General features: G+C 36.4%; 2 protein-coding genes across 3 annotated transcripts in view; both read left to right on the top strand.

The window, feature by feature from the left end:
* Positions 1-1,534, top strand: part of nkd (naked cuticle) — a 787,886-nt gene extending 786,352 nt beyond the window's left edge. Inside the window, exon 8 of the mRNA XM_069827151.1 lies at positions 454-1,534. Within this exon, the coding sequence (XP_069683252.1) occupies positions 454-1,399 (946 nt within the window). The 3' untranslated portion in view covers positions 1,400-1,534. The remainder of the gene's footprint in view (positions 1-453) is intronic.
* A 21,436-nt stretch (positions 1,535-22,970) lies between these two features.
* The window catches only part of LOC138699459 (low-density lipoprotein receptor-related protein 12-like), a 28,763-nt gene continuing 25,074 nt past the window's right edge, over positions 22,971-26,659 (top strand). Inside the window, exons 1-4 of one of the 2 annotated variants that reach the window (XM_069825347.1) lie at positions 22,971-23,126; positions 23,467-23,631; positions 24,444-24,540; positions 24,643-24,820. In XM_069825347.1, the coding sequence (XP_069681448.1) occupies positions 24,459-24,540; positions 24,643-24,820 (260 nt within the window). In that variant the 5' untranslated portion in view covers positions 22,971-23,126; positions 23,467-23,631; positions 24,444-24,458. Of the gene's footprint in view, positions 23,127-23,158; positions 23,350-23,466; positions 23,632-24,443; positions 24,541-24,642; positions 24,821-26,659 lie in introns of those variants that run through there. The other variant, XM_069825348.1, reaches the window with a different exon arrangement.

Here is a 26,659-nt window from a genome sequence, read left to right as displayed (position 1 = left end):
CTCCATATAGGAAATAACAAATGCAGGAGAGGTCATGGTTTTTAAACTGACGTTATAACGATAATATTATCTATCTACTTCGCTCCAATAGATGACGCAATAGTAAGCACATTCCTTTCACGGTTTATCTCCTGGTTGGAGAACGGTATGTGGACATTAGTCCTGCGTTCATAGACATCTATGACGTAGTGCAGAGGGCAGCCACCAGAGGGAACCCAAGAGTTGGAACTTAAACTGAGAGGATTCGATCCGACACCGGGATGGGAATCCGGTGTGGCTTAGTGGATAAAGCATCAGCACGCATAGCTGAAAACCTGGGTTCAAATCCCGGCGCCGGAGAGAATTTTTCTCTGTTCCACTACTCTTTCATCTTATTTTAGGTGCCTGAAAGTTGGTTTTTAAGATCATAAAAGCCAGAGAGCTATCAAATAGCATAATTTTGTTCTGTTTCAGAAAACAGTGCAGCGATCGTGGAGGCCTTGGAGATCACCGGCATTCTCACTATCGGCACCGACACAAGCTGCCGCCACAACAGCAACCGCACGAAGATGGCGTAGCAGCTCAAGTGCAGCTTCACTGCCTCGCAAACGTGGGAGAGTACCCTAGCTTTACACAAGACCCTCACAATAACTGTTACCTGGACTTGGCAGGATTCGAGCCCTCACGGACATTTAGCAAGACGCAGCGATGTCACTACGATCAGGAATGCCGCTACGACAAGTTCCTGGGTGCCGTGGTGTGTGCTTCATCCAAACACGCAAGCACGGGTTACCACCAGCCTTATCGGGCCAGAGGACACCACAGATCGCGCTCGCACGACCTGTCGCACGCGGCAAATTCATTCCAGTACCATCTGCTGGACCCGTCGAACGAACCGCTCCATCGAGGCTACACGGAAGGCACTGCCTCGCAGGGCTACCACCACGGCAGACTCGGTCATCACACGCGGTCCAAGTCACACGAGGCAGAGTACGGGAATTTGGAACAGAACAGGATGCCGGCCTATCGGCAACAGGAACGTAAATTTCCACCGATTGTCCTAGGTCATTCCTCGTCACCGCACCATCTTAAGCATAGGAATAGAGAGCAGGATCAGGCACGGGCTATGAAACAAGTGATGCGCTGGCTTGACCAAGAGTTCTCTTCTGGGTTAAACACGACTGAGAAACTTAATGCCAAGAATGCTGCTACCACGACTCAAACCGAAACAAAAACGCCTCCCTTGACCCCGTCTAGAAATGCAAAACAGATCCACAATCAGACACCCGGCTCTCCTAAGAAAGACGAAACTCCGAATAGTCCGAGTGCATCGTCAGTGGAGAGACACGAACATCATCATGTGCACGAACATATTCACCACCACTATCACCACTATCAAGAGACTCCCGTGCTCGTATAGGACTGCCGTCTGTATCTCTCAGTATTTTATGAGGGACATGCAAGCTATCGTGTGCAGTGCAAGTGATGCCGCTCAACTCTCAGGACTGTGCGACCTCGTAACTTGGCAGAAAATGAAACTAGTCGTGTAAGTGACAGACATAGTACTTACTACTTAATTATTTTTACTCTCCTACCTTATTTTTAAGCTTTACTTTACAGTAGAACATACAAAGATAGCAGATTGACTGTGCGTCGATGAAGAGCAACTTGGTTTTGATATAATATCTGAACGTGTTTCTAAGTAAAAAAAAAAATCTTACTGGAAATAATGAGTTGAAGACAATTTGTGAGTGTAAGGAGTGTGGGTGTGCGTGTGTCTGTATGTAAGAGAGCATTGCTGAAGTAATCATGTTTTGATCATCTACCTCTTGATGAACGGGATGTACGTCCCCAACTGAATTTTTAGTACTTGTGCATACGTCATAGTGTCATTACTTTTATCTACTAGTGCACTTGAAATGGCCCTCTTGGAATACTGTGAGATGGGTTTGTATTATATTTGTAATTTGAGACAGGTGGGTATCATGACTACCGCACAGCATTACAAATTCTACCTGTAGTATTAACATTGCATACTTGTCATATAAATTGAGTTTGTAGATGCATAGACAAATGTAAAGCACCGATTCATGTGCATATAATGCTCAGATGCGTCCGTTTTAGTAAATCTAATGTTTCTGTGAAGTGATGTGATTTTTCCACATGGCTTCACATAATATGATTAGATTTTTTTATAATTAAAATTTCCAGTGTTCATTCTTTGTTCTGTTACTGTATTTCTTCGAAAAAATTGGCAGTATAATTATTTTTAAAGAAATACAAAACTTATGTCCATCAAGATATTTATTCTTACCATGTCTCCAATTAATAAAAAAGGTGTGGTTTCATCATTTGAAGTTATTATTTATACTGATGTTTTCCTATGGCACAGACCTTAATCTAAAGTTAACTCCAATAAAAGCACGCGACTCCATGAAAAATTAAATGTTGCAAGTTGAATCTACTGACAGCACTACACTGAAGATTTATATAATGATTGTGGAGGTTGTGAACAAAACCAGTCATTTCCAAAATGAATCGGTGATTTCATAAAGGGCATGAGTCAACGTTTTTCACAAAGTGAGTTATGAATGTTGTCCATCGTCTTGAAAGTCGATATATTGTTGGGTGTAGAATGGGCATGGGTCCCATTAACTCAGTGTGAGATAAAGCCATGTTAAATTCTCGTTGACTGTTCAAAGGGCATGAGTCATGACTCATGCCCATTCTGCTGTCAACAGTTTTAACGTCATAAAACATGTGGAAACAGATGAAATTCTAAATTTCACAGCCTGGTGGCCTACCTATTTCAAAAAACCTGTCTCTCCAGTTAAAGCCTAGGGAAAAAGATTCCACGAGATCAAAAAGTAAGCTTTCAACATCAGTGTTTACGATGTTTACATACTCCAATAAACATCGTGGTGAAGTAAAAACAAGAGAATTTATTGATGGATCAACTGAACATTCTTTCGCACTTGCAAGAGATGGTTGGAGTACTACATCTCTACCAGGTCCTGCAAGAGCCTATCAAGGAAAAATTCCTCTTAATGTGGAAAAAATTAACGACATAAAGAAAGCCCTTCAGTACATACGAATAGAACACATTCCCTTTTATACTGAGTTGATAGCATGGCCAACCCGTGGGGAAGAAGCCAGCAGACTAGAAGTTTCTGTGGACAACTATGATGAAGCTGATTAAAAATAGAGTTTACATGTTAGTATGTGTTGAATTTGATATATGTCAATTAAAGTACACATATTTTGCAGTTTAGCATGTGATTTGTACATGTACGAATGTAGTATAAGTCAGTTGATTGCACAAAGGGCACAAGTCATAGAACAATACAAATTATTTTCAGAGTATTCATGCACAATAACTAGTCATTAATATATTCTGAATATTTATCTACATTAGGGTATTACACATAATTTTTTAAAAAGTTTTGATGTCCTCCTCTATCACGTGACAATGTTTTTTGTCTTTCCTGAAAAATATTGTTTCAGTGACTCACGCCCTTTATGAAATCACCGATTCAAATAGTATCCCCCCCCCCAGAAAGTATAAAAAACTATATCGAGCCTTGACTTTAACCCAAAGTGAACGATAATTTTATGTTTCATGCGTGTTACATCCGTTGTTCTAATGGTGTCAATAATCATGATTTTAGTTATTTTTTGTGCATTTTATAGACAAAAATATTTTGGAAATGTCCGGTTTTGTTTAAAAATGTGAGGAGAATGTTCACTTTTGTTGGAAAAAAAAAAGCTATTTGACATAACAGTAAAACATATACGTCACTTACATCAACTGTATCATGGAGTAACGAATATAACATTACATGGTAATTATGTAGTAAGCATCGGCCAGGCAATCTTCCAGCAATCTATGCCCAAGGTTGTGGGTTCGATTCCGGGCCAGGTCGATGGCATTTAAATGCGACAGGCTCATGTCAGTAGATTTACTGGCATGTAAAAGAACTCCTGTGGGACAAAATTTCGGCACCACCGGCGATGCTGATATAACCTCTGCAGTTGCGAGCGTCGTTAAATAAAAATAACATTTCTTCCAGCAATAGGGGTCCAGAGCACATTGGCTTACATTACCAAATATATGCATATATTTTAATTAAATTTTGAAAATTTTGTTATGACTAGCATATTGTGAGTCCGCATGCACATTAGGGAAATTTAATTTTTGGATTGACTAAATATGCATTTTGTTATTCAGGAGAAGAAGAGCATAGAATGAAATGGGAGGGGAAGTATATTAGTGATATGGAAGCTTACATTATGTGACGCAATGGGGATACTATTCATTAACAAATATTTCAGACTTCATTGCTCTTGTGCTTAGAAAGTGAAAAGTTATTATTAATTGGGATGTGATTTTGTGGTGATTATTGTACCTCTGTTTCGATGCTTATTTCATCATGATTTTGTTCATGGAAATAAGAAGGTTTGGGTTAATAGTTCGTGAAAATATCAGCGTATGGCATATAAAGTTATTGTTATGTATAACAACCTATAAAAATTCAATTACTAATTTTAATTGTTAATTGCCTAGTACTTCCAATATTAAGACCATTAAATTACTTAAATAAAAATTGTTCTTGAAAAGTAGACCTAGTTCCAATCACTGATTAACATCAGTTTACACATATTTAGAAAAAGTATTGAAAAGTACTCTGACTAATCCACAAACCGGGATAAGTTCATTCTGTTCATAACTAGCTTACAGCACTTAATTAACCATGCTCTTGGACATAAAGTTGAGAATAGTTTCAGCATTTGAACATAACAAACGAACTCGTCAATCAGATAAAATATCTTCATATGGCAAAAATGCTTCCTCATTATCATAAACTTGGAAATTCGGACTCAATAACCATGCAAGCATCAATCCTGAAAACGAATCGAGATTGAACTGCAATTCTTACTAAAGATTATTGTGCTTGAGCCAAGGTGCTGTAAGTCATTAGAAGTCAATACTTTGAATTAAGAAAAACGTCTAAATACAATGGAAGGACATTTTTTTTAAGGACTTATTCAGACATTTGTGTCGATACTGTAGGAATCTCACAGGCAAAACAGTTTCAATTTACGAAATCAACCACTTTCCTACATTTGTTCGCTCATGCTTAACAGCCTGAGGACATTTCTAAAGATAGAGAATTTATGCTAATCAATAAAAATGTGAGAAAGGTTCTGACTGAGGAACTGTTCTAACTTTCTGCTTCTGGGTTTGCTCCTTTCAAGTATAATTCTGGAAATAGTGAAAAGAGAGACGTAGAATCCACTGCATGAAATGTTCAGCACAATTATGTCATTTACAGCTCGATTCTTTTTGTACATTTTAACAGAATGTATATTTCTACACAATTGCGGAAAATAAATAGTGTTGACAGTTCTCGATGCAAGTTTTCATTTAAAACTTTATTTTTATCAGAAATAATATTAGTGATGAAGTAATTAGTAGATATTGCATTATTTAAAGAGTTTGGTCTTCCATTAGGTGTATTAAATTCGAAGAAGTTATATTGAACTAAAAAATTCACACATTTATGTGACTAACAAAGGTTTACCGTTTGCAAATGATTAATATAACTACACTAAATCGACATGGGTGGCAAAGTCGGTATAGTGTTGGCCTTCTGTGCCCAAGGTTGCGGGTTCGATCCCAGTCCAAGTCGACACTTAAATGCGACAGGCTCATGTCAGTAGATTTACTGGCATGTAAGTAACTGATGAAAGATAAGTGGCACGGAGAAAAATTCTCTCCGGCACTGGGATTTGAACCCGGGTTTTCAGCACATGTGTGGACATGGTCCCACTGTCATATATCTATGACACAGTGCATGAGGGTAGGCCACTAGAGGGAACCCAAGAGGTGGAACTTAAACTGAGAGGATTCGATCCAACATTGGGATGGGAATCCGGTGTGGCTTAGTGGATAGAGCATCAGCACGTATTAGCTGAAAACCCAGGTTCAAATCCCGCTGCCGGAAAGAATTTTTCTCCGTTTCACTCATCTTTCATCATGTGATGACACAGAATATCTGCAAGGAAATATCATATGTTGTTGTTTTCTAATGCCAGGCGTTTGACAATAAAGTCATTTGACCTCTTGCACTCCAATATTTTTCAAAGATATTATCATGGTCAGCCACTGAAGCACAGATTTTGAGGTGTTCTGAATCCATTTCTTGGTTTGAGTGGAAATATCATATGTACTTCGGTACATCATAATAATATATGTAAGTAACTCCTGTGGGACAAAATTTCTGCACACCAACAACACTGATATAACCTTGGCAATTGCGAGAGTCGTGAAATGAAAAATAATATACAATTTTTTTTAACACACTAGCATCTCAAATTTGACATATAAAATCTATTCCTTCAGAAATTACCAGTATGATAACAGTAAAGATTTTGTTCAGTGAGTAAATATAACATCTAACGCAGGTTATACTATTCGAACGTTTGACATTGTGTTGTTCCAAACAACACAGCCTTTATGGAACCACGCTCCTTAATCTGTGGTGTCCATTGGAAGATTTCGGATTTCTGATCTTCAGTTATGTTTAAAGATATGTATTCTCAACAAAGATTAGTTATGGACTGTGCCCAAAATCACATGTGATTATGTTTTGTCACATTCATGTTTCTTAATAAATTGGTGAGCAATATTTCTTTATGTGTAACGAATGTTTTATGAATGTCTATTATATATGAAGCCTTTTTACAGTTTCTCTGGTAAAGATTGTATAGTGTAGATAGAAATGTACATGTCAGAGTTATTTATTTGAAACTTCTGTAACATAACTGTACTCGTCAAACATACCGACATTTATTCCTACTTTATCATAAAAATTACCAATTAATATTTATATTCTCTACTGGAAATTAAAATTTTTCAAAACTGAGTTCTTCTAAATTAAAATATTAACCATTCAGTACTAAGGCAGGGTGTAATTAATATTATTATAAATTATACTGAAGTCATGTTTTAATTGATCATTTATTTAATGGTGAGTTAAATATAGAAAATTTGAGAGGTCGACATAGTTTCTAAGATATATAAAAGAATAACATGTAAATATTTAGGTTGCTTTGTAAGTTGAACTGTCTTTATTTTGTCAAATACATATACAGTAGAACTTGGTTATAGCGACCTCGTTTTGTGCGACACCTCGCCTATAACGTCAAATATTCTGTGGTCCCAACTAATTCCCCATAAGACATATGCTTTCCTACCTTGCTTAATACGACAAACGCATATGCGTCTACCTCGCATATAACGTCATTTTCAACTTCAGTTTGGAATAAGATTTTCTAAGAATCAAAGTATTTTAAGAAATATTTTGTTGAAATCTGACCCTGACAAATTCTTTACAGTCTCCTTCTGTTATAGACCTCTGGAATGCAGGCGGATTCCCCACCCCATTGTACCCTGCCCGAATTCATGCAGTGTTAGATCAGTTTCGACAGGAAGTTTTCACTAAGTGCACGCATTTTATCGCAGTATGGCCACTAAAAGAAGTGAGTGACGCTTTAGAAGTCATTAGAATTATGAACGTGTTCTATGAAGCTAGGGAAGGGAGCAGTGAAATTGCAACTGAAATTATGAACATAGAACGTAATTTAGCCCCAGAAAGTTTGTATTGGGCAAGTAGAAGACAACAGAGTAAAATGACTGATTACTTCACTTCTAAGTAAAGTAGTTTGGTGAGTACTGAACAAACTGTTTTAAAACAGAATACTATATTTATAATTCTAGACCTACGTGTATTTCATTTTTGTTCATTGTAGGCTTAAAAGTCAATACATAAATCTAAAATAAGTCTAATTAAGTTTGTTATTTTTCATTTTCCACCTCACTAGATTGATAATGTGAATCTCGGTTACTACGACACTCGTTTATAACAACATATTGTTTAAGGTCCCTTGGATGTCATTATAACCAAGTTCTACTGTATATCCAAAAAAAAAGTTCTTTCAAATATTCTGTTTACTGGCACAATATGGGGTCTAAATTGTTCAGGTGATTGAAGACTATTCTGCCCTTAAGAGTTCTTTGGTCTTATTTTCTTCAAGCGTTCTTCATTCTTAAAATAAATATGTACAACATTGACACAGAGAGACATAAAAAATATTGCTGAATGGGATTGTACTCAAATGGTGAGAGTTTAATGTGATTTCTATGAGTGATTCTGCACATGCCAGATTTTTTCTAAGTTTTTAGTTGTAAAATGTATTTGTGCTGGATCATTCATGATTCTAAGTTTACATACAGACACAGATTTTGTGGTAGTGATGAATGAACGCAAAAATGTAAGGTGTAACTTACTGAAACACCAAGGACTATACCAGTTGGAGTCTATCAAGATCATTTCGTCTTTGTCAGACCACATTATTAAAATTTCAGTCTACACTTATGAATTATTTGACATAAAATGGTCATCCAAATGAAACAATAACAGCACTCTTGTGAATGTACAGTGAAACTTCCCTTAACGGGCACTTCCCAATAGCAGACATTTTAAAATTCCCCTGCAAAATAACATTGGCCCTTATGATAAAATTCTTCCAAATAGCGGACATTCTCAATAACGGACGCGGACACTGAAATGTATCACCCAACAACAATTAAAACTTCCAAATAACGGACAGCGTGGAAGAAAAAAAAGAAAAAGATAGTTGTAAATTAAACGGAACTCTTTGCAATAATCATTATCGTGCATTTGAACATTCTTGTACTTTATTGAAGGTAAAGTTGCCTCATTTAATTATTGGGCAGCGGCATTCCTTTTAAGATTTGTAGGTCTTTATTGCATGCACTGATAATAAAATGAAAATGCGACGTTGTCACGTCTTGTTTGTTGCTGCTATCTATTAATATAACATGGATATGGGCTAGGCTTAATTGCTCAAAGCATGAGTTAATTTGAAGATTATTTATATTATTTAGATAATTTATTTTAAATTAATTATTTAAAGAAATAATTAAATGTTTCTCCATAAGGAAAACCGGAAAGTTTGACTTTTTGTAATAATTCTTTTATTGTTAAGGATTGGCCCTTATTCTAAGAACTATATATTTCACGGCGAATGTAATCACACGTAAAACCATCTGCTTTATTAAATTTTGTGACTTTGTGTCCACGCTTTTTAGGTGTCTTAGGTCCCTTTTTTACAATTTTACTTACAGTATTTCTATTTAATTTAAGAATTTTAGTTGTCTCCGAAATTTTTCCTTGACCTAAATTGTTTTTCAGAACATACGTGTGAGCATTGCACACAGACGTTTGACACTGCTTACATAATTTTGGTCTAGCTTTTGAATTTGAATTGTTATTTAACTCTGATATATTATTATTATTATTATTATTATTATTATTATTATTATTATTATTATTATTATTATTACCATCGTCGTTATTGACGTTCATGGGTATCGGTTCCGACACTTCACTCACTTCCCACGGCCTCCACATTTTTATTATACACTGAACTGTAATATAATTAATTTTCACTGTGAACTAGAACAAGACACACTGCTAAAATTTGCAACTCCGCGTGGAGTATTGGAGCGGCCTTCAAAAGACTTGACGACGACAATGGACAGCGACATTATTAAAATTATTGAAACTACAAAGCTTCCATCCTCTCTGACACCGCTAGCCTACTAATTGAACGTGGCTACATTAAGCAACACAGTTGTTAATTGTGATACTGTACGTGAGCAGTCCGTACTTTCTTAGTTTGTCAAGTTGAGTGTTCGGAAGTACAGTCACATTAAAAAGTCACAAAAACGTAAACGTTTGTCACGAAAAGAGAAAGTGGATATTGTAAAGCATAGTGAGAAGGAGAAATTAAGTGTTCTTGAGCTGGCCACATAGTTTAATGTAGGAAAAACTCAGGTTAGTGAAATTTTGAAAAACAAGGATGTTATTTTAAAATCATACACTGAGAATGCAAATGAGAACACAAAAAGAGCTTTTCCTAAAACTGAGGGGCTTGCCATTGACAATTTAACATATGAATAGTTCTGCCATGCTAGAGCAAATAAGATGCCTTTATCTGGGATCTTGATTAGAGAGAAAGCCTTAGAAATTGCAAAAGAGTTGGGTTATTCTAATTTTAAAGCTTCGGGTGGTTGGCTAGACAAGTTTCGGTCACGACACAATATTTCCTACAAAATTGTATGCGGTGAATCTGCTTCTGTTATCCAGAAATTGCATCTGACTGGAAAAGCAAACTTACCCCTATTTGTATTTTGATGTACTGCATACATACTAACGATTTTCTAAATAGCGGACACTTCTCAATAACGGACATTTAATTTTTCCCCGGTGGTGTCCACTATTCAGAAGTTTCACTGCACTACAAATGATATTCGGCCCATACATTCAGCCAGTGTCTCAATACTCACCAAATCTTGACATCAGAAATAAAATGTTTGTCCTAAAATATTTCTTTCAGCAGTCCAAAACGAGGTGGAACTTAAACTGAGAGGATTCGATCCAACATTGGGATGGGAATCCGGTGTGGCTTAGTGGATAGAGCATCAGCACGTATTAGCTGAAAACCCAGGTTCAAATCCCGCTGCCGGAAAGAATTTTTCTCCGTTTCACTCATCTTTCATCATGTGATGACACAGAATATCTGCAAGGAAATATCATATGTTGTTGTTTTCTAATGCCAGGCCTTTGACAATAAAGTCATTTGACCTCTTGCACTCCAATATTTTTCAAAGATATTATCATGGTCAGCCACTGAAGCACAGATTTTGAGGTGTTCTGAATCCATTTCTTGGTTTGAGTGGAAATATCATATGTACTTCGGTACATCATAATAATATATGTAAGTAACTCCTGTGGGACAAAATTTCTGCACACCAACAACACTGATATAACCTTGGCAATTGCGAGAGTCGTGAAATGAAAAATAATATACAATTTTTTTTAACACACTAGCATCTCAAATTTGACATATAAAATCTATTGATAAAGCTGTATTGAAAAGACAGCTGCAAGTTTTATGTGTGAATATGTCTCTCGGGAATGGGATGTTGAATGCAAGGTATAAGAATGAAGAAATGTACTCACTTTTAGTAATTAAATAAACTCAAGGTCGCATTGAATACATTGATCTGTCAATTGCTGTTCACATCATTGGAATATGTTGTGTAGTTTAGAAATTACAGGCATGACATAACTGGCCTGAAAAAAAAAATATATATATATATATATATATATATATATTATTTTAATGTACCGAAGTACATATGATATTTCCATGCAGATATTCTGCGTCATCATACAGCACTTATTCCATTGGATTCCGGCCAACTAGTCACTCATAACGAGTGCACCTCAGCACATGTGTGCACTTCAGTCCTACGTTCATAGACATCTATGATGTAGTGCAGAGGGCGGCCACTAGAGGGAACCCAAGAGTTGGAACTTAAACTGAGGTGATTCTGTCCGACACCGAGATGGGTATCCGGTGTGGATTAGTGGATAAAGCATCAGCACGTAGAGCTGAAAATCCGGGTTCAAATCCCGGTGCCGGAGAGAATTTTTCTCCGTTCCATTACTCTTTCATCGTGGCCAGAAAATGTTTTTGTCGATTTTGTGAGATGGCACCTGATAAATTTACATACATATTCACAATTTCAAAGAGATATTTGGTTCGATAAATATGAATATTACGCAATGAAAATATGTAAGTACATTTATTACCATCAAATGACTTATCTTTTTATCATAAACCATTTAAGCCATTAAATTACGACGTAAAATGGAATGTATTATTGCATTACAAGCGCTATAAAAATGGCATCATCGTGTTTTTTCATAGCACAATGTTCCTGAACTACTACTCATTTTATAGATTAAATTTCCACATTATATAATTTTCAGTAAAATGTTTCTCCATATTAAGCTACTACTTTACTGTGCATATTAGCTATTGTAATGTAGTGACTCGAGGCATCCACCAGTTGCGAATATACTATGAGTTGTTTATATGAACAGAGTATAGTATCATAAGGCCTACTGCACTCAACCTAAAACAATGTTTCGGTACAAACTTCCTAAGACTGATGATAACTACCAACTCTCGCATTGCGTAAGTGATCATAATATAGTCATTGCTTCAGATATCAAATTGTTTGTTCTTTTGTTAAACTATTTGATTCTTAGAATAACTCTTCTCGGGTTCTCAGCCAGGTGAGTTGGAGATTAGCTTCCAAGCTTTCGACGGCTAGCTCTGCCATCTTCTTCATCCCTTGGAAGCTAATCTCCAACTCACCTGGCTGAGAACCCGAGAAGAATTATTCTATATCAAACGCCGGGAAAGCCTCAAGTCATATATCTGATTCTTGTTTTACAATGTTTCCCACCTTCTGTATAATCCTGCTCATATAGTGCACAAGAATATTTGAGAGAATACAATAAAAGTTTTACAGTTAACTTGCAAAACACATATACTCCTTTCCTAAAATTATAGTTGCCATCATTAATTTAAATTTGATGAGAATGTTTATATTTTAAATATTGTAGAAATACACCACCGTTTGTGGAGCTTATTTAATAAAGTCATGATACCCACTTATAACTTTAAATGGAGAAATACATCATTTTATTTAAGAAAGAGAAAGTCTTAATAATATATTATTTCTATCCTTACTTATTATGGAAACATCATTACGAGGCGTGATTAATTGAAATCTGTTCGAGCCAATTTATAAACTTATTTAAGGTACATTATACAGAGTGATTTATAACTTATGTTACAGAAGAATATGGTAGATAGAGGGTTCAAAAACATTTTTCATTGAGCAATGTGTGTCCTATCTTGCACCGGTGCTGCGCTACACTTGTTTTAGTTGTGTAGCTGTTTGCCATGTTGTGATTGTGATTGTTTGTTGTCTCAGTCCACATGTCTTGGCAAATCGCCTAAACCCTAAAGGGAGAAAATTACAGGGACTTTCTGGAAAATACTCTGCCCGTTTTATTGGAAAAGGTACTGCTTGCAATATGCACCAGGATGTGGTTCCAGCATGACAGAGCTCCTGTGCACTTCAGTCTTACGGCGAAGGCAACAGCAGACGGCAAAATTTAGTGACAGATGGATTGGTTATCAAGATCCTGTCCCATGGCCAGCAAGATCGCCAGATCTTAACCCGCTTGACTACTTCTTTTGGGGACACCTGAAGACCCTAGTGTATGCCACACCTGTAGACCAGGTCGATGATTTTCTTCCACGGATTGTCGATGCCTGTAACACGATACGTACTACACGTGGCATATTTGAACAGATGCGGCAGTCAATGTTTCGGCAATGCCAGTATTGTTTACAAGAAAGGAGACGTCTGTTCCAAGCTTTTCTGTAATGCACAAGTTGGTAAGTGTCATTGTCTGTTGTTTTTCATTGAAAGCTCAGTCAGCATAGAGTCAAGCCAATGGCCCTTACATGAACAATTGTCTACCAGCCACAACACTGAAACAAATGCAATGCAGCACAGTGTGAGATAGGACACATATTGTTTAATGAAAAATATTTCTTTTAGTACCCTCTATCTACCATATTCTTCTGTAACATAAGTTCTGAATCACTCTGTATATATAGAAAGATCAATGTTTAAGAGTACAGTAGAACCCCGATTATCCGTCACCCTATTAACCGATTGGCAGATTATCCAACTGTCTTTCACTCGCTCATTTTTTTTCCTACAGAAACATATGAAGTAGATACTATTGTACGTCATATTAGTATATGTATTTTTTCTACAGAGTGTTATTACAAGTAATTACACTTACAGAGTTTTGGTCTATTGTTCGAGTTGTTGTAACTTACTCTACAACTTGTATTCCATGAGTGTCAAAATAAAGCGTGTTGTGCTAAGTATCTAACAAAATGCAAATAATTAAGTTGTTTGGGGATAGAGAAATTGTGGGTTATTTCGCATCGCAATACGAGACTGATGTTACAACTGCACAATTTAATAAAAATTAAGGATAAAGTGTATACAGTATGTAAATCTACAACATGAGTCCTTCACTATTTCTATCTTTCCGCTGACAGCCGTTAAAAGAAGTTTTCTTACCCCTTAAAACACGTCGTTGACAACCGAACTTAATTTAATGAACTTCTGATTCACTACCAAGCTTATTAAACATAAGACCACGGAGAAAGTGGCGAAAGTTCAGTGTTATTCACTTAATTTGCAAAAAATATTTTATGGTAAGGATTATCCGATTTTTTCGATTAACGGTTCAGACAATCCCCTTCATTACCATGGATAATAACTGCACAATTTAATAAAAATTAAGGATAAAGTGTACACAGTATGTAAATCTACAACATGAGTCCTTCACTATTTCTGTCTTTCCGCTGACAGCCGTTAAAAGAAGTTTTCTTACCCCTTAAAACACGTCGTTGACAACCGAACTTAATTTAATGAACTTCTGATTCACTACCAAGCTTATTAAACATAAGACCACGGAGAAAGTGGCGAAAGTTCAGTGTTATTCACTTAATTTGCAAAAAATATTTTATGGTACGGATTATCCAATTTTTTTGATTAACGGTTCAGACAATCCCCTTCATTACCATGGATAATAAAAATTAAGGATAAAGTGTATACAGTATGTAAATCTACAACATGAGTCCTTCACTATTTCTATCTTTCCGCTGACAGCCGTTAAAAGAAGTTTTCTTACCCCTTAAAACACGTCGTTGACAACCGAACTTAATTTAATGAACTTCTGATTCACTACCAAGCTTATTAAACATAAGACCACGGAGAAAGTGGCGAAAGTTCAGTGTTATTCACTTAATTTGCAAAAAATATTTTATGGTACGGATTATCCGATTTTTTCGATTAACGGTTCAGATAATCCCCTTCATTACCACGGATAATAAGGGTTCTACTGTACATGCATTAAAGGTCTGGATGGGCTCAGGTCAAGCCTGTGGGCGTAGGCCCGACCTAGCCTATGCTTGTTGGGTTTTGGCCAGGCTCAGGCCTTAAAGAAACGAAAGCTTTTTTTCCTCCGAATTATATATTGATTAAAAAAAATAATGCATGCACAATTAGATGTCCACTTGGTACCCATACAGAACAGTAGACTGCCGGTATCGTAAGTTATCGTTTATTTCGACTTCATATTATCTCGTAACAGCATTTGTCTCGTCTCTCTCTGTCATAGACACGTCATTTTTTATTTGTTTCACCTGGCACACTGGGAGATTACTCTTTCTCATGCTCCTACTGGAGTGATATCTCTCGCAGCTGTTCCTAACCCCTGTAGCCTCAGATTTCTGCTTTATGGGGTCGGGCTCGGATTGATAATTATAAGCTAATTGTATTGTATTTATTAACATTCCATGGTATTCATACATTGCTTCACAGCTAGAATATGGAAGAAGTCAAAAAACTTAATACTATTACAAAGTCTTAACTTATAGTCACAGTCTAGATGAAATATATACAGAAGAGATTTACAATATAGTCTACTAGTACAACACAAAGTTTTAGTATCAATTTCATGAAGCATTATTGAATGTCATGAATTCACCTACAGAATAGAAGGCGTGAGAAATTAAGTACTTCTTTAATTTGGCCCTAAATAATCTTATGTTTTGAGTTTCATTTTTTATATCGATAGAGAGGCTATTAAAAATTTTTACTGCCATATAACGCACTCCTTTTTGATAGCACGATAGACTTGCCGATGGAGTATGAAAGTCATTTTTTTGACGTGTATTTATGCTATGAACTGTTGAATTAGTTACAAAGTTTTCACGATTACATAAGAGGAAGATTATTAATGAAAAGATATACTGACAAGCCATGGGCATTATTTGTAGTTTTTTGAAAATAGTCGTACAAGATTCCCTAGATTTGGCACCTACTATTATTCTAATTGCTCTTTTTTGTTTTTGTAATACTAATCTCAGATTTCAGGTCGGATTCGGATCTGGGTTGGGCCAGGCTTAAGAATTTCGGTTCATGCAGACCTCTAACATACATGCAGTAGGTTTCCTTAGAAGAAATATCCATAGGCATTCGTACTTGGTTTAGCTTGGCTTGGCTTTGCTTTGCTTGATTTTTGAAGGACCACACCTGGGTCATATCTCTGCACTTAAACTTCCTTTGAACCATTGTGCGTCCCATATAAAATGCGATGAGTGTCCAAATCCGACAGCTGGATTCGAGAATCCGAAGCTGATAGGTGGGCCATCCTATCTCAGCTCTGACAGCCAGGTCCCATTCCCAGAGCCATTCCTATACAGCATTGAAAACCCGCACTAACCTCAAAACTTCATCCCATCCTACTATTTTTAACTACTGCAGATTATAGATGAAATAAGGGGGAAGGTGGAATGATGGAGGGAAACAGGAGTTTTACCCTGTGCAACGTCTGCTTTCTCCACCACAAATTCCATCACGACCCGCTCAGGGATTGAACCTGGGCTGTCTGGATGGAGCCACAGACACGGCAAGGCATTCTGAACCTCACCAATAAGGCATCACTCAAGAGGCAACTAAGCCAGGAGATAATGAGGTAGGGTGATCAGTTCCTTTCCCTCGATCCATTGCATACATCGCTGACTAGTTACATATTACATTAATCAGACTTCAGATGTATACAAACAATTTGATGGTGTTTGGGTAAAGGGGGCTAAGTCATTTTTTGTGCAACTGGAGTTTTGTTCCCCAGATGAATTCACAAGTTAAATTTACAAGCAGGTAGATGGTATAGAATTTGGATTTTCTTTATGTCTGTGATTAAAATAATTGAGGACCGTTTTTGCAAAACTTGCTAACTGCAAAATTTGCAAAATTGAGATTTTGGTGGATTCGTTAACATAAAGCAGGCCTCTACATGATGTTAAAGTTACCTTAGTAAAATTGAATTACTTCTCTTCATTATAGTGTGTCAAAGTGTGATGGTTGCACCTATAACCTATTTGTCTTCATTCAGATTTTTGTCTCTCCTGTAAAATTTAGTTTTTTCAGTTAGCAAGTTTTGCAAAAACGGTCCTCAATTTTATTATTTACTACTTATGGCTTTTAAGGAACCTGCAGGTTCATTGCCGCCCTAACATAAGCCTGCCATCGATCCCTATCCTGAGCAAGATTAATCCAGTCTCTATCATCATATCCCACCTCCCTCAAATCCATTTTAATATTATCCTCCCACCTACGTCTCGGCCTTCCCAAAGGTCTCTTTCCCTCTGGCCTCCCAATTAACAAGAACAATTTTATTATACTTGAAATTTAAAATTTTACCTTATGTTCATTTTTAATAGGAAATATGAAATTATGAAAGTAAAAATTTTAAAATTGTTGCAATTTTTCAAGACTTATTCTCATATGTCACCCAAAGAAGGCGTGGTTAGAAGGAGTCGAAGAAACCATGAACTTATGCAATAGTAGATAGACAGTAAAAAAATAGAGCTGGGTTACTGAAGGAGACAGTAAACATTACAGTAGTGAATATGGGTAGTAAGTTCTCATACATTTGACATATTGCCTTTTTTCCTAAATAAATAGTAAATGCAACAACTGAGAAATCACTGATGTAACAATACCATACTAACAAATACGGCAGTTACTTTCATTGTGTATTGAAATATAGTTCACATTGCCGATTAAATTAAATTATAATCTAACCATAAATAATTTTGGCAGATATGAAATATAGTTCACATTGCCGATTAAATTAAATTATAATCTAACCATAAATAATTTTGGCAGATATGAAATATAGTTCACATTGCCGATTAAATTAAATTATAATCTAACCATAAATAATTTTGGCAGATATGAAATATAGTTCACATTGCCGATTAAATTAAATTATAATCTAACCATAAATAATTTTGGCAGATATGAAATATTGTTCACATTGCCGATTAAATTAAATTATAATCTAACCATAAATAATTTTGGCAGATATGAAATATAGTTCACATTGCCGATTAAATTAAATTATAATCTAACCATAAATAATTTTGGCAGATATGAAATATAGTTCACATTGCCGATTAAATTAAATTATAATCTAACCATAAATAATTTTGGCAGATATGAAATATAGTTCACATTGCCGATTAAATTAAATTATAATCTAACCATAAATAATTTTGGCAGATATGAAATATAGTTCACATTGCCGATTAAATTAAATTATAATCTAACCATAAATAATTTTGGCAGATATGAAATATAGTTCACATTGCCGATTAAATTAAATTATAATCTAACCATAAATAATTTTGGCAGATATGAAATATAGTTCACATTGCCGATTAAATTAAATTATAATCTAACCATAAATAATTTTGGCAGATATGAAATATAGTTCACATTGCCGATTAAATTAAATTATAATCTAACCATAAATAATTTTGGCAGATATGAAATATAGTTCACATTGCCGATTAAATTAAATTATAATCTAACCATAAATAATTTTGGCAGATATGACTTCGAGAGAGTGGACGAATTTAAATACCTGGGATCAACAGTTACTCATTCTAATGATATTTCATATGAAAAAAGCAGAGGTTAATGGCTGCCAATAGAGCTTACTTCGCCTTAAGAAAATTACTTTGTTCAAGAATTTTATCTCATACCACAAAGATAACTATCTTTAAAACACTTATAAGACCTGTACTAGCATATGCTGCTGAGATGCGGTCCCTAACAAAAAAGGACGCTGGAAATTTGGATGCCTTTGAGAGGAAGATACTCCGTAAAATAATTGGCCCAGTATTCGAGAGAGGAAGATGGAGAAGGCGATATAATAATGAGTTGTATTTCATCTATAAAGATCCGCCTATTAGAAGAATAGTAAAAGCAGCAAGATTAAGGTGGGCTGGGCATGTGGCACGGATCAGTGACTTAGAAATTCCTAAAAGGATATTAAATGGAAATCCTGGGGGCCAAAGAAGCCGTGGACGACCAAGAATAGATGGTTAGATGGAGTTGAGGAAGACATATGTAAGATGGGATATAGGAATTGGAAAGCAATTTCGCAGGATCGAGACAACTGGCGGAAAATTGCAGAAGAGGCCAAGGTTCACAATGAGCTGTAGCACCAAGAAAAAAGAAGAAGAAGAAGATAAATAATTTTAAGGGAAAAATTGTTTCAGGGCCGGGTATCGAACCCGGGACCACACTACCAACTCAAATGGGTTGACAGAATGTCTGAGCCCAGCATTGAGTGCACATTTACTGTGTGACTTAAATTTGTGGTTTTTCTGTTAATGAACAGTAAACTTGTATTATACAAATCTGGCTTTCAGGTCTGGTTTGGTACAGTTCTTTGGTAGCTCAATCAGTAGAGTGTTGGCATGCTCAGCCAAAGGTCTCGGGTCCGATACCTAGCTCTGGAACAATTTTTCCTTTGAAATTATTCAAATCAGCTTTACAGGGAGCTACAGTATAGCTTACCTGAAAGCCATATTTGTATATTATCTAACCACTTTACTATGCTTTCTGCATTCCTGATAGTAAGTGAATCTTCAGTGTATCAAACTGTACTGCTTTATTGTGTGAAATTTGTAAAATTGAAAAAATGTCTATAGTAACATGTATTTGAAAATAGGTACAGGATTACACAAAAGACCAGACGTATCCAAATACATTTAGTTATGATTTTCTCTACTCTGTACCAGAGATACATTCCAGTTCTCTCAAAAACGTTTGCTTATATTCATGTAATGTCAAATAGAACGCCAACACCGATCTCAGTACAAGGAACAGAGATAGAACACGTGGACGATTACATCTACCTAGGGTGGACTGTCTCACTTAACCAAGGGATGGAGAAAGAAATACAAAGGAGAATAATACAATCCTGGAAAGCCTTCTGGGCTCTAAAGTTTATACTCCTTGACAGGTCCATAAACCGCAGACTCAGACTAGAGGCTCTTAACTCCTGTGTATTCCCGGTGCTAACATACGGTTGCCAAACCTGGGCCCCCACAGAGAGGCAAAAGATGAACATCGAAATATGCCAAAGGAAAATGGAGAGGAAGATAGTTGGCGTTTCACTGAAAGACAACACCGCACTGCAGAACATTACAGCTTCTGAGAACATCACAGAAAAAGCCCTCATAACGAAGTGGAAGTGGGGTGGTCATGTAGCAAGGCAGCAACAAGGCAGATGGGCGCGAGAAACCACCATATGGGACCCGTACATAGGAAGGAGAACACAAGGCAGGCCAAGAAGAAGATGGGCAGATACATTCAAGCAGCAGCTGGGAGGGAACTGGTCAGCCATCGCCCGCAACAGGAACGAGTGGAGACAGATAGTGAACAAACTCATATAGAACTAGAATTTGACAAACTCTAGTGTATCTCACATAGTGAATGTGAATGTAAATATTGTTCACGTGAAATAGCTCATCATGTGAACCACACCAACCGAGCTTCCCCTCCTGTAGGAGGCCCTAGCCCTTCATGGGTCACAGTGGCTTCATTCATTCATTCATTCATTCATTCATTCATATATTCATGTGCAGTGCACATGTCCACACTGACATACACAAATCTATGCTAATGTGAAAGCAGCTTTGAGATGAAGGACATAATACATATTTGGATAGTTTACATTAGCTATATCTCATAACGTATTAATTGGCAGATTCTATGAGATATGTGGAGGCAGAGCATCTATGAGGTGGGATTTCTTCGAGTAGTTTGACTGTGAATGCACTGCAACAAGGCCCTATTTAGGAGGTGGCAAACTAGGCATTTGCACAGGGGGGGGGGGGGCAGCAAATTTCTGAATAGTGAAAATCTACCACAGTCCCTTCCACAGCTGTGCAAGATGATGAATGACAAAAGTCACCCAAATTTATACAAGCCCTAAAAAATTTACATGAGTACTCCAGCTTCAAACTTCTTGACAGAAAGACCATGTTCTGTTCTAAGGTGGATAAAGAACTATTTAACATCACAATCGACAGATCGCACTGTCTCCTTGTCCTTGCTACTGAATCTGACCTCAGAGTGAAGAAATTATAAAGTTGTTAGCCAATGACAGAACAAAGAGGAAGCTTCTAATGATATATTTAGTCCTCTGGATCCTCATGAAACTCGTTTTTAAGCTCATGTGAACTTAAGGATTAGAATGTAAGTAATTTTTCAGAATAAGTTGTTTTTTAACAGGTGACAAACTGCACCATCATGAAACTAGGGTTGTAATTGGTGTAGAGATAAGAAAAATTGAGCAACAACAATTACATATATCTAAAAACAAGAACAAAAGTCTATGTATGAAAATACATTCAACTAATCTTTGTGAAAAGTGACTTACTCCACTGTCATTGTGACCTCGTTAATGGTAATCAATAATCATTTATGTTTATAATTTTAGTTATGCAAAAAGCTCATCGTTTTAGGCAAGTGCGAGAGTCACATTATTTTTAGGGAAGTGCGAGAAGTCAAAGTTAAAATAAATTCCGGGATCTTTTATTTGGACAGGAGGGGGTCAACAATTTTTTTTTTTTTGCCCAGGGTGTAAGATCTTTAAATACGACACTGGTCGCAACAGTGATGTAGAACAGAAATATATATGAATGAAATTGCCCTTTTGCCGTATGGAAGTGGCAGAAATACAATTTAATTTTAATTCTTTGGAAAGTTCAATTTATAGAAAACAACTAGGGTTAAAACACCTACACAGCCCTCTTGTTTAAGAGGACTATGATCAGGGTGCGAATTAAGATTTCTGATGGTGGGGGGTGGGGAATAAAATCCTAGACAGAGATTACAATACATAAAATAATTATTATCCTCATTCGATGCGGCTCAACGCTTGGTCGCACTGAGTTGCTTGTCTTGCATCTTGATCATAATAATAATTATATCCATGAGCAGGCTTATGATAAAATGTGTAATTCCTAAGTTATTGATTGTTGCCAACTTGCCGGTGATGATAATACATCAATATTATTCTTTTTTTGTTACTTTATACTTTATGAAGTATACTCAAATTAAAACATATTTTGTGAGGGGGGATAGAAGTTATCCCTGACAGGGATGTTAATATGAATTTATGAGAGGGGAGATAACTTTTCAATGAGGGGGGAATCTCCCTCACCCCCGCCCCCCGTTAATTCGCAACCTGGCTATGGATAAGATCACAATGAAAATGAGTGAGAACTCGAAGTAAATCTCCAAGCAGTGTTGCCAACTTAGAATTCCATTTACCGCTGCACAAGCTTAAAAAAACCGCTAAACTGTAGTTAAAAAACTCCAGGTTTTTCTTAACACATCATTTCGAAATTTGAAATACGAACTATATAGTTTTAGGAACTGGAGAATTTTAGAGCCGAATTTTAGATTTCAAATTTAAAAAAATTCTAATATTTATAATAATCTGGAAATTGAAATAACACTCACCTCTGCCCAGAAGTTTGTTGTGAATGGCAATTTTATATTGTCGAACAACAGAAAAACACTCGCTACTCTTAGATGCATACAAAAACAATGCATACATTAGATAAAGAGTTTAATGAATGCGGAATACCTTATTTGTACAGCAACAATGGATGAAGCAGGAAGTGGATGTGGTTGCACCAAATCGAGTTCACATAAAACCATGATGGTGCATACTCCCACAATGAAAAAGTGTGTTAATACCATATTAAACTCTGGTTTATGATTAACTATCATTGTCCGCAAGTACATATAAAAAATTATAACATCTTTACAGAAAACTAAACTTAAAAATATCATCTCTCTCTGCCTGGAATCATAAAAAAAATGCCAAATAAATGGCTAGCCGCTGACGGTAAAATTCTGTAGCTGACGATAGTCCTAAAAACACCAGATTTAGCTACAAAACCGTTGACTTGGCGACACTGCCTCCAAGTCTTGCACGATATTGCCGTCAGATGGCAGAGTTGAAACCTAGCCAGTATAATCTTTGCACAAGAGAATTGGATGGAATTTCGTGTGCATGATCGTAAACGACACAAAGTGACAGTGACATAAAGAAGGCCGTATGGTAGAAAGGGTTAAACGGGAGGAAAGTGGGTTTATATTAGTAAAAATTGAAATGAATCTACTGTGGCCAAGGGAATGTGTGCAACGAATTAGTAACTCATAAATAGTAAGGAAATAGTTTTTGTTGTTTAGCGATTGAGGAAGTTTTAAAGTTTGCATAAAAATGGTGCATTATTTAAATAATGTTTCTGCTAGTATTTTACGTCATAGTATTTTACAAATGAGAGAATAGTCGAGGAAGTTACACTTTAAAAAGAATTATTATACTTAGAAGAATATTACATGGATACTAAAACGTTGAATATGTGACGTGATTACAAACAAATATGGTAACATTGAATTCGATTAGTGAAGGATTACAATATTGACATTTAAGTGTGTGAAGTGATTGACAAGCTTGTCCAACATCATGGATGGTCTCTCACTAATAATTTGTTGGCTTTCAGGAAATGAATTACATCTGTGCTGTGGCTAACTTCTGTATTATTGGGTCTCACTTTCAAAGTGGGAATTCTTGATCCATTCGTCAATTATCAGTTGTGAATGAGAATTCTACTTCCACAATATGTAACATGAGGTGTATTTCGCGTGACAAGAAGTAAGCAGTACAGGTATGACTTTCACAGAATTGTCATTTGTTACATTTTCATTTGATGATAACTTATTTTATTATATATTCATGAATTACTATAGGCTACGTGGGAGGCGTTTATGAAGTATGTTATACGAGTTTTCGTGCCTGAATTATTTTGTAAATGTTAACTGTCGTGTTTTAGAAGACCTTAGTGGAACTAATGTATAGCTACCTACTTAGATTATACTGTTTTGCAATGTGGGTCAGTAGAACCGCATTTATTTCATCATTATGTTATTTGCCGAAGTGCAGAATCATGAGCTCATGACATAAACTAAAAAGTCGAGTAAGATGGTTTTTAAAATGTGTCTCATTCGTGGGTACAGCTCTACTGGTATTCTGTGTTAACTGGTTTGGCGTTGAGACTCAATTGTGATTATGTCTTTATCAATTTTCTCATTTGGTACTCTGAATCCCCTCTATCTATGAGAAAATAACCTCATCATTCGCAAAGAGAAGTGAATAAATTACATGCTTTCTGAGGGGAGCACCATACTTCCATGTTATGTATTCGAAAGTCTTGAATATCCTTGGTATAAACGCTATAATGTTTTAAATTCTGGTGCTAGATCGTTTCCTACTTGAGCTGTAGCATTACAATTTTTATATATTCTTGTTTCGGTACTACTTGAAAGGTTCTCATATCACATATATCGTTAAATACTGATTAAAAATGTAAAAAAAAAAAAGGATGTCGCATTACCAATTGAATATTGTGCTGGTTGCAGTTGTGCAGTGATTTCATAAATGTTTCAAATATTACATAATTTGTCTATTTTTATTTTGCAGGTTAAGTAATCCTTAATGATCACTTTATTACGAGAGATCCTGTTCCATTCTACAGGAAACATGGGGTGTATATTAATTATGACTTTCCTGTATTCAGGTAACAATTGAAATACACAATTTTTTCCTGCATAATCAAGCCAGCATTACTGTTACAGTAAATAAGTGTAAAAATTGACTTATATTTTGTCTTTAATTTCAGTGTATTCTGGAGTGGCATTGGCATCAAAATATTCCCATCGATCTGGAGATTGTAATTCCACAGAACTGGACAGTCTTAATGGCATCATAAGTAGCCCCAACTACCCATTGATATACCCTAACTTGACTAGCTGCACATGGGTCATAAACGCACCTCCGAAATCTTTAGTCAAAATAAGGTAGGTAATTTAAAACCATATTGGAAAATCTATGACTAATATATTAATAACAATTCCGCACAGTTTTACGTGGTTGAAACACATTAAAGACGGTGAAAGAGATGGGGAGAGAGAGAGAGAGAGTATGTGGGGTCTATATGACTATAGGATATCAGTAGTGTGTTTATGAGAATAGGCCTATATGTTGGCTAGATTGGAGAATGGGGTGATGTCATGTGGTCGACGTATGTGAGAAGGTTAGTGGGTTAGTTGAGGTGATATCTCAGTGAGTTTTATTTACTCGTCGTGTTGGTTTACGGCTGCCATGTTGTGACGTCAGAATCGTTTATCAAACTTGACGAAAATTGAGCAATATCCTATAATAAAAGAATTCCAGTATGTGTGTGTGTTTTTTTTTTTCAGGGGTTGGTTCATAGGTAAAAATTCTGCCAACACTTTTTCAGGATTTCAGGCACATGTGTATTAACTATTTGGTTTACTGGGTGATTTTAAGCTATTTATGACAAGTGAAACAATTAAAAATTCTTCATTCTTGTTTACACACTTTTTTTAGTTGATTATTTTACGACGCTTTATCAACTGCTGTGGTTATCTAGCGTCTGAATGATATGAAGGTGATAATACCATATATAGGCTATTTTAATGTACTGAAGTACATATGATATTTCCATGCAGATATTCTGCGTACGATGAAAGAGTAATGGAACGAGAAAAATTCTCTCCAGCACCGGGATTTGAATCCGGGTTTTCAGCTCTACGTGCTGATGCTTTATGCACTAAGCCACACCGGATACCCATCCCGGTGTCGGACAGAATCGTCTCAGTTTAAGTTCTAACTCTTGGGCTCCATTACTCTTTCATCGTATGATGACGCAGAATAGGCCTGTCTGCATGGAAATATCATATGTACTTCGGTACATTAAAATATATATGATATGCGTAAATCACGAAGTGATTTAAGACGGCGCTTATTCCGTCGGACTAAGCCATTCCGGCCAACTAGTCACTCATAACGAGGGCACCTCAGCACATGTGTAGACTTCAGTCCTACGTTCATAGACATCTATGACTTAGTGCAGAGGGCGGCCACTAGAGGGAACCCAAGAGTTGGAACTTAAACTGAGATGATTCTGTCTGACACCGGGATGGGTATCCGGTGTGGCTTAGTGGATAAAGCATCAGCATCCGGGTTCAAATCCCAGTGCCGGAGAGAATTTTTCTCCATTCCATTACTCTTTCATCGTGTGATAATACCAGCAAAATGAGTCCAGCGTCCAGTGTGAAAAGTTACATGGGATTTGAACCCGGACCTGCTCATTTCTCAGTCAGGCATAAAATAAATAACTTCACTGTGTTAATATTTAAATTATGGTATTATATAGCTAGTCAGCAATATATGCAATAGAGGGCCACCCTACTTCATTATCTCATGGCCTTGTTGCCTCATAAGTGGTGCCTTCTTGGTATCACTTGTGAGGTTCAGACCTGTCTTCGGACAGTTGACTAAACAAGAAACAACGAATAGTTTCGATGTAGTTTCCATCATCCTCTGAAAGTATAGGAATTTTGCCAGGACTTCAAAAAAAAAAAACCGTTTAAGTGTGAAACTTATAAAAGAAGTTTTACTATTGTCGGACCATCGGATCTGTGTCCCCGTAAGATATGCGAACTGAATCCTAATTCCTTCTCAGCCTCGGTAATTCATTTCTCTCCCTGCATTCCTATCTCTCTCTTTTCTATCTCTCTCCCTTTCTCTCCTCCACTATTCACAATTTTGGCCTTCTTGAGGGACAGTTTACAATATTTGCACTTGCAGTCCAGTGTTGTCAACTCAACATG

The sequence above is a fragment of the Periplaneta americana genome, chromosome 5, assembly GCF_040183065.1.
Source record: "Periplaneta americana isolate PAMFEO1 chromosome 5, P.americana_PAMFEO1_priV1, whole genome shotgun sequence".
Classification (NCBI taxonomy): domain Eukaryota; kingdom Metazoa; phylum Arthropoda; class Insecta; order Blattodea; family Blattidae; genus Periplaneta; species Periplaneta americana.
This window is presented reverse-complemented; position numbering and strand designations above follow the sequence as displayed.